Source organism: Onychostruthus taczanowskii, unplaced genomic scaffold (genome assembly GCF_017590055.1).
Source record: "Onychostruthus taczanowskii isolate IOZ18803 unplaced genomic scaffold, ASM1759005v1 scaffold34, whole genome shotgun sequence".
Lineage (NCBI taxonomy): Eukaryota > Metazoa > Chordata > Aves > Passeriformes > Passeridae > Onychostruthus > Onychostruthus taczanowskii.
Genome location: NW_024500794.1, coordinates 294,052 through 303,223, shown reverse-complemented (window position 1 = coordinate 303,223; position 9,172 = coordinate 294,052). Strand labels below are relative to the sequence as shown.

The 9,172-nt window shown below is 51.1% G+C and overlaps 1 protein-coding gene across 2 annotated transcripts; it reads right to left on the bottom strand.

Annotated features, from left to right (window-relative positions):
* Window positions 1–1,239: 1,239 nt before the first annotated feature.
* On the bottom strand, window positions 1,240–7,734 carry MLF2 (myeloid leukemia factor 2). 2 transcript variants are annotated; one of them, XM_041410978.1, is made up of 9 exons: window positions 7,602–7,734; window positions 5,685–5,811; window positions 5,165–5,200; window positions 3,672–3,725; window positions 3,149–3,274; window positions 2,676–2,835; window positions 2,358–2,598; window positions 2,014–2,257; window positions 1,724–1,827 (listed from the first exon to the last, which is right to left on the bottom strand). In XM_041410978.1, exons 1-7 carry the CDS (start codon window positions 7,649–7,651, stop codon window positions 2,420–2,422), a joined length of 732 nt encoding a protein of 243 aa, XP_041266912.1. In that variant the 5' UTR covers window positions 7,652–7,734; the 3' UTR covers window positions 1,724–1,827; window positions 2,014–2,257; window positions 2,358–2,419. The 2 variants fall into 2 exon arrangements, with proteins under 2 accessions (XP_041266913.1, XP_041266912.1); XM_041410979.1 differs by lacking the exon at window positions 2,014–2,257 and having other exon boundaries at window positions 1,240–1,827; window positions 2,433–2,598.
* Window positions 7,735–9,172: the final 1,438 nt, after the last annotated feature.

The following is a 9,172-nucleotide window of genomic DNA, read 5'->3' as shown; positions in this document are numbered from 1 at the left end:
TTTTCTGCATGAAGAAACAGAGTCCTGTCTGCTTGTTAATGCACCACCTGCTCTCCATCTCAGGCATGGCCTCAAAACCTGGCCAGGACCTGGCAGCTGTTACTGCCACCATCTCCCTGCTGTGAGCACCTTTCCGAGCTCAGCTGGTTCTCCACTGGATCAAAGCACCAGGTGCCACATCTCACACTGGCTCAAGGCTGCCAGAGATGAGGGCTGCTGTTGTTGCAGTCCCTTCTTTCAGTCTGGAAACCCCGAGATGACTTCCACGAAACCTCTCCCAAGCCCTGCTTTTTTCTGTGTAGCTCCTCCTTCAGCCTTGCTCTCTTCAGGGCTTGCCTTGGCTATGACACCTCAGAAAGTCACTCCACTGCCAGGGACAGCAGGCTGCTGCCTTTGAAGTCCCTTCCAAACCAAACTATTCTATGACTCCTACTGGGATTTGCCATGGGACAAAACGGCACAGGGAAGTGGGCTCCAGCCACAGCTCTGCTCTGCACTTCCTTGAAGGGTGGAACACTGCAAACTCTGCCCTGAGCTTCCAGAGGGTGGATGCTGCATCCTTGTCTCAGGGCAGGACGGTCAGTCCCCAGCAAGGTGTGTCTCTTTTAGTGCCCACATGTACAACAGAGGGATACACCACAACATCCCAGCACACCACTTCCAAGTGTTACGTCATGAATTGATTTCCTGCCTTCTGTTCCAAATAAACTGATGAAAAGGTTTGTGTAAGAGTGTGTGCCAGAGCACAAAACTGGCCAGGAACCCAGGAGATCTTCCCTGGTCCTATATTCCTAATGCCTCTCAATTTTCACCTAATCCCAAAGATGTTAAGGAAAGGTCATTCATAACGTCAGCCACGGTTGCAGTGATATGATAGGAAAATAATGGAAATATTCCCTGTCTGTGCAGGAACCCCAGAGGCCCAATTCAGGGCTGCACAGCTGACCAGGCAGCAAGAAGGATCAACCGACTTCCCCTGAGTGCGCAGCAAAACTACGGCAATTAGAGGGCATTTTTTGCAAATGGTGAGCTCTTGGGTCTTCTTTCACAATCTCCATGTTGAGCATAATCTCACCCTGTGACTACATGGGAAGGCTGTTAGGCTATCTCCTGTAAGAAAACAAAGCCTGACAATTTCACACCAAGTTTCTCTTCAGCAATTTTCCAAGGATGTGAAAGAGGTAATTGTGCCACAGCAGGCACAATTAGGTCAGCTGAAGGCAAAGACTGATCCACCAATTCTTTACAGTTTCTTTCTTTATTCAGTAAACATCTAGTTACAAGTTTCACAAATTAAAAAAGTGGGGGAGCTGACTGAAGAGGGGTCAGGGGGCCCACAGGCTGATCCAGCTTTTGTTCTGCTCCTCCTTTCTCCAACGCACACATCCTTCTGCTTCTCCACAGATGCACCAAGGAGCAGCAGGGGAATCAAAGCCTCTGTCCCAGTGAGGGGACTGACAGGGGGTTCTAACAGAATTCCCTCATATTCCTTTCACAGGGGACTAAACACAAACTTCAGAACCAGCCCAACCCAGCACAGAAAGAGTGGAAAGGATGGAAGAGGCAAGGTGGCAGCTCCTCATGCCCAGCACTACTGGCAGAAAGAACAGAGCCAAAAGAACAGCAGAGGGAATGGGCAATTAATGTGTTCCTTGCACATCAGTGAGATTCCCCATGTCCCACTGCAGCACCCAAATGGGGTGAAATAGAGCAATGCAGAAGATTAGTTGCTTTGTTTCAATTCTTAAGTGGGAGGGAGGTTAATACTAAATTTGAGGAGGGTCCAAGTGGTGCTTTGAAGGGACTTCAGAGTTTCACTGTCTGTACCTGGGAGGAAAGGAAACAGAAGACATAAAAAGAATAAGCGGTGCTTAGGAAGCAGAAGACAGCTAAAGACATGTTTAAACCCAATGTCTAGACATCAAAAAAAGGGGAAAATGTCCCTTTTCAAGCACTAGATCACATCCTGGTGAGCCCTATCCAAAGCACAGGAGAGCAGACACCAGCACTTACTTATATTTCAAACTGGATGGACAGTAAATGGTCTCTAAGTTCCACACAATGACAATATAAACACTCCACAGGTTGCAATCACATCATACTATTTCAGCCATCAGTTAAGGCCGACACCACAAGTCTTTTGTTCATGACAAAGCCAGCTTAAACAGCTTCCATCTTCCCGTTCAGCACAGCATCTTCTCCAAATTCACACCTTCCCCTGCCCCCTCAAAGCGGGAAAATCCCTTTGCAAACAAAACTTCAAAATAACATAAGATTAGTGCAAAGAACAAAAATAACCCTGCGGCTAAGAGGCAACCACACAGCGGAAGACAAGGAAGGAACTTGTTAAGACTTACAAGAGCGTGTAGGTAGCTTTGGGGGTGGCCACGCTGCACCCCCCACAAGGTCTGCTCCGAGTTCACCAGTCGTACCGGCGGGACTGTCTGGAGGGAGAATCCTCAGGGCCCTGGATGGCGAGGCGAGTCCCTTCGGCCCGCCGGCCTCCGCTGCCCTCGTGGCGCCGGTACTCCAGGCCCCGCTGCGGCCGGAACCGGGACGTCTCTCGCCGCCACTCGTCGTCGAACGCGGCTGCGTCGCCTGCGCAGGGAGACAACCAGCTCACGTGGGGAAGCAGCGCCTGGCTTGGCTGGGAGGAGGACACGGGCGCTACTCACTTTCGTCCATGTTGATGTAGTCCTGCCTCTCCTCCTGGTCACCTGTGCGATGGTTCCGGGAGCGCTGCATGATGTGGGCCCTCTCCCTGATGTGGTGCCCGATCGACATCTGTTCCAAGCCGCTGTCCGAGTCCCTGACAGTTCGTCTTGTCTCGCGGATCTGGGGGCAGATTCCCACGTGGAATCAACATTTTCATCCCTTCTCCCAGCCCCCTAAGGCACCCCGATTCCTGCCTCCAGTATTTCGGCCGATTTGCGCTGCCACCACTCCCAGGATGTCAGACACAACGTTAGGAAGAGGGAAGAATGGATTCCCCACTGCCAGCTCTTCCCATTTCCTCCCAGGGGCCCTTGGCACGGTTCAGTGAGTCACAAGAGCACAATGTGCTCCTCGAAGTGCTGTAGATGGCCACCCACAAAGCCACCAAACGAAGCCCACCCCGTCACAGCAAAGCCAGCAGCCTCCTCCTTACCCCGCCAGGTGCTGAACGCATCTCCGAGGTCTCCTGATAGACTTTGGGCCCATCACCCAGGTTGGAGTAAGAGATGACGGTTGAGGAGGTGAATGTCTGGCAGTTAGCACCACTTGTCATATGCTCCTGCAAGAAGGGATGGGGAATGGTGGAAAGAAGGGATGGGAGGGAAGAAGAGATGGCATTTAATTCCCTCTCTACAATGAAGTAAGAAGTTACAATAGGATGAATATAATCCCCATGGGTCCCTTTTTCTGGAGAACACACCTTCCTGTTAAATTAATACTTATTTCTTGCTAAACATGTCCACCCACACACTTCCTCACCCCTCTCCTCTCCCTGCACTCAGGAACAAGCTCTGTCACTGACTCCCAGTGATGAAGCAAAGCTTACAGCTCTGCCACCTTGGCAGGTGTGGCTCAGTCCATCCCAGGCAGCACAGTAAGGTAAGAGACATCAGAGGGATGGCAGAAGCACCCTCAGCACTCCCCTCCATACAGAACGGTTCACGGAGGGTTCTTACCATGTTTCCAATCATGTCGTTCATCATCCCAAACATATCCATAAAGCCACCTGCCTGATAAAAAGGAAAAGAGAACACAAGAGTAGTCAGTCTGGGAAGAGACATGAGGAAAGAACAACAAACTATCTGCAAAAAACCTGCTGACTAAGAAGAACAACCTTGAATTTTTTTTCACATTCTTTCAGTAGCTCAGAAAAACAAAACAAAACAAAACCACCAAAACAGAATTTGGGGTTGCTGTTCTCTCCATTCTCTCAGGTTGCATTGCCTAATGTTCTGGCAAAGGTTGTTCTTTTACTTTGGATCCAACTGCTGATGCACTGGGGTTTGTAAGCCTGGGGACTCAGCAAAGTTAGAAGAAATCTCAGCATGCGCACTAAGAGTGGTCTTAAGAAAATTTCCACTGATTGTCTTCTTTCTAGCATAACAAATTTGCTTATTTTCCCCTACAAACACCTGCCTTTTCCATCCTGTAAACTTGAATGCTGCAGTAACACCCTGGGCCAGCAGGTCTCACAGGTTAATTGTGCAATATGTAAACAAAATTACAATGTCAGTTCAAACTTGCTGATTTCTTTTTTTTTTGTTTCCTCGAGTAGCCTCTTGTTCTCGTTTCCAGCAGAGCAGTACTCACACACAATGTTATTATGCTTTGAAGTCTATGTGTTTGTAGTCTTATTAATCCTCCTCTGAGCTACAAAAATTCCGGGACGCTGGAGTCTCTTTCATTGAGGCAATTCTGCAGAGCAAGACAGCTAAAGCTGCTGGATCTGGAATAACCTATTTCCACCGTGTCACTTCGGTGGAAGACGGAGATCAGCACGCTCCGAGCGCAGTGTTCTCACGTACACACAGCCATTCTCATTCCAGCCCTGTTTAGCTGAATATTCTGCTGGCTTTCCAGCTGCCACCGCCGGCAAAGGAGGTGCAATAATCCCCTCTGCCTACTGATGGCCAAGTCCTTTCCTGGCGTCCTCACAGCTCCTCCATTACCTCCACATCTGCAGCTTCTTCTCAGACATATGAGGTTATTAAGGGACTACCTGCTCTTCCCAGATATTAACTGTCCCAATTCCCATGAAATATTGTGCTATAACAGCTTTATGACTTTTCTCTGGTCAAGGTGCAAATACAACTTCCCCATATACAGAGAGTTAGACTCCCTCTTCAAAAACAGCTCACGGACAGCTTTAAAACATTAGAGGGGAAACAAGGTAAAGGCCTGAAGTCATAAAACAACTCAATGAGAGGTCCAGGAGAAACCAGATGCTTCCAGTTTCAGTTCAATACCTTCTTCCCTATTCCATTTACTATAAATCTCAAGCTCATCCTGGTCTCTGCAGACATTCCCATCCTCCCTACCTGGTAGGATAGCTGGTCAGGCTCACAGATGGCTTCATTTTAGCACTGGTTGCACACAGTGCTGATGAATCTCAGTATGGAGCCACTACTTGGAAAGCCTCTAATCTGACCCAGAAAAACAGAAAACTTACCATGCCGAGCATCCCAAAGGGTGAAACAGCTCCTGCCTGCCAGGAGAACAGAAAAACAGAACAGAGAATGACTTTGCAACAGCGGAACACTAGACCCTCACAGAACACACTAATCCTTCTCAGAAACAGAACTGGGAACACTCAGGCTTTACAAACAGATCAAGAAAGTGCCCCACAGATTGCCCTAGGGGTTCAAACCATTAGCACCCCTAACAAACCAGACATGAGGCAATGCTCCTAAATTTCTCCCCATTATATGAACTCACATCCTTGAACTTTGAGACACAACACGTATTTAGTATTTATTCCCTTCCTCCCGTCCAACCCAGAGCACAGTTGCATTCAGCACCTTAATCCAGGTGGAATAAAGTGAAGGACCAGAACACCACTGCCTAAGAGATTTACTCTGCACCCACCACCTGCGTGGAGGGGAGGGGGGAGCCCAGCCCAGGAAGGGCGGGAGACACAAACTGCCAGATCAGTTTGAGGAATTCTGGCCCGTGCTCAGCCCCTGTGTTACCTGCATCCTGCGGCCAGCCTGGCGAGCCCCAGGGGTGGTCCCATCCGTGATGCCAAGGAGCGGCCCGAACCCGAAACTCCCAGACAGCATGCGGTTCATGTGCTGCCGGTGGATGGCAAAAGGATCCCTTTGGAGAGGTGCAGAGAACAATGGTGAGGACAAAGCCCCATTTAATCCGCTCCTCCCAGCTCTGTGTTATTCTTGCACAACTGTACACTCCTTCCCAAGCTGAAAATTCAGAATCCTGAGATGTCTGTGCTGTCCATGGTGACTCCTGGTGCTGGAAGGGATCTCTGGATCTCATCACATTTCTTGTGGTAGAAGGTTTCATACCACAGAAGCCCTCTCAGGTACTAATTTCTGTCTGCTCAGAAGCAGCTTGGTGTTCTGCTTCAGTACTGCTCTGGAGACTAGTAGGGCCAAGGCCACTCCAGAACCTCACTGCTCTGACATCTTTTGTAGGGAGGTGCCAGATCTTCCCTGCTGCAAAGCGAAGGCTAATACACTTAATGGCACCAGGGAGCAGGAGATCCTACATATCGTCCTCTCACCCCTCCATGTACACGGACACAAACAGTGAAATGCAAGAGTGGAACCTCCAGAAGGGACTGCATGGCCTGACACCCCTCTGCCCCCAGGGGTTGAGACCACATACAGCTTTTCCAGATTTGAGGGAGAAAGGGGATCCCCAACTGGTATTCCCTTCTTTTGCAGCCTCCACTTTGAGGGCTGCATGCATTCACACAGGTTGGTGAAGCAAGAGGAGGAAAAGGAGGGTAAGGATAAAGAGTCAGAATAGGATGGCCACAATTAGAAACTTCTGGGAAATACCATAGCTTTTTTCCTGCACATCTTGTAGCCTGCAATTATCCCTCTTGAGCTTTAATGACCTCCACAGCACAGATTATTCCTGAGATGACAGTAGTACCCACTACTTAAATACTTAAAACCAATACTTTTCTGTCTCTACTGGAAATGCCTCCCATAATAAAAGCTAGACTCATACCTGCCATGTAAATGAGAACACACAGTCATTCAGTGACTAACTGGGACATCAAGGTCTCCTCTCCTGCTAATTTGCTCACAGCTGATAAAATTCTGGCTTACTATTGATTTCCTAAGCAAAAGATTGACTATTCTTCTACATACATAAATTTCACCAAATTTCTAGTAGTGTCTTGTTTAACATAATCAAATTCTTCCTGTATTACAGTCTATTCCTTATCCACTTTGGCAAGGGCTGCCAACTTAGTGTCACTGCCAAAATTTATCAATAGCATCCAATTTCTGTACTGAGGACGGAAACAAAAACATTTAGTGAAAGGAATCCCAGGAAGAGTTCTTGGGACCTTTGTTAGATTTCAATACTCGTGTTTCAAAACTACTCGTTGTTTTCTCTTTACTTTGTTCCTCACAACTTGACAACTGCTTCAGCAGCCTTCTCCAGCTCCATTAATGACTTCCTGTGCAGAACAGCAACAAACACTGGACAGAGCAGCAGATTTTATCTATCTCAACTGCAACCCTACTTTGCATAACGAAAAAAAAAAAAAATCCTCGCGCAAAGAAAAAGATTAGTTATTATTCCAGCCCTCTCTTCCTCTCAAGACAGCTGCGATGCCTTTTGGCCTACTTTATTACGCTTTCCTCCAAGACCACGCTCCAATATCGCGGAAACGAGACCGACGCGAGCCCTGTTACTGCGGGCCCGTGTTTGCCCCGGCACCGCGCTGCCCCTCCGGAGGTGTCCGTGTTTGCCCCCGGCAGCCGCGGCGCTCCCGGGCCCGCCCGGCTCTGCCCGCCCGGCGGGACGCGGGGCCAGCGCACACTTCCCTGGGGACGCTCCGTGCCGCAGCCCTCCCTCCTTCCCTGGCTGCCCGCCGCCGATCGCCCCGCAGAATGCCCACCCCGACTCACATGGCAAACATGGGGTCCTCCGGCTCGCCATCCCTCATCAGCCGGAACATGCTTCCCTCGCTCGGGGGCGGCCTCTGCGGAGGGGAGAGGGCGGTCAGCGCAGCCGGGGCTGAGGGCGGGGAGGGCGGAGCGGCGGAACCNNNNGCCCCGGGGGAGGACGCGGGCGAGGCGGGGCCGCGCGGCACAGCGCCCCCTGGCGTCCCCCGCGGGCGGTGCCCCCGGGCCGCAGCTCCCGCCGGGCAGCCCGGGAATGGGAATGGCAATGGGAATGGGAAAGGAAATGGGAATGGGAAGTGGAAGGGCAATGGGAATGGGAATGGGAATGGGAATGGGAATGGGAATGGAAATGGGAATAGGAATGGGAAGGGGAATGGGAATGGGAAGATGCGGTGGTAACAGAGGGACCGGGCAGGCTCCATCGCTCCGCACAGCTTCCCCACCAGGGGCAGCGCGGGGGCAGGCACTGATCCCTTCTCTCTGCGGACCAGTGACAGGTCCCGTGGGAATGGCCTGAAGCTGGGTAAGGGGAGGTCTAGGCTGGATATCAGGCAAAGGTTTTTCACCCAGGGGGTAGCCGGGCACTGCAACGGGCTCCCCAGGAACGTAGCCACAGCACCAAGCCTGACAGAGTTCAAGATGTGTTTGGACAACACTCTCAGGCACACGGTGTGACCCTTGGAAATGGTCCTGTGCAGGACCAGGAGCTGGACTCGACAATCCTGATGGGTCCTTTCCAACTCAGAATGTTCTGTGATGCTGTAGTAACCCCTGTGGCTCGTGGCCAGTTGGTTCCCGGCCAGAGTCCACAGCGTTGCCTGGCTGCTGCAGAGGCAGCACTTATCCCAGGCTTCCTGCACGGCACGGGCATGTGGGAGGCACCCACAGAGCTGCCTGGCTGTGCCGAGCGCATGCACAGCGAGCGCACGCAGTGCTCTGCTGGCGGAAGCAGGGAGGATCACTTTGTGAGCCAGCTGTGGGCCATCAGGGACCGATCCTGGACAGCCACTGGAATCACAGGCGAAGCCTAGGTACTTGTGTGCACCTACAGCAGTGGTGGGGAATCTCTAGAAAGCAGGTGGATGACACCTCTGTCACCATCTCTGGGGAATGCTGGTTGCCTTCAGCTACCGCCAGCCCCACTGGATTACAGGGAAGAGAGCAGACTGACTCATCCCAGCTCCAGCCCAGGGCACGCTTCCTCAGTGGTGCTGCTGTTGACTGTTGCATCCGGCCCACCATGTGCAGGAGCCAGACTGGACCCGCGCCAGAGGACTGGAAATAGCAGGTTGCAAGAAGTGGTTGAAAAATTGAACTCCTGAGTTGTGGCAGGAGCCATGTCCTTGGATTTCGGAGTCTGACAGAGGAAAATGACCCAGTAGCATGGCTCACGCGTGGAATGCATAGAGGACTTGGCAATACTTCTTGCTCCAGCAGGTCTCAGAACTGCTTGGTATTGAGAAAGAAGACCTCTCACGGGAGGCCCGTGCCTGTGTGCATGCAGAAGGCTCTCCAGAAGTCCCTTCTGCACACAGTAATTGCATTCTGCAATTACTGAAACCAAAACATCCACA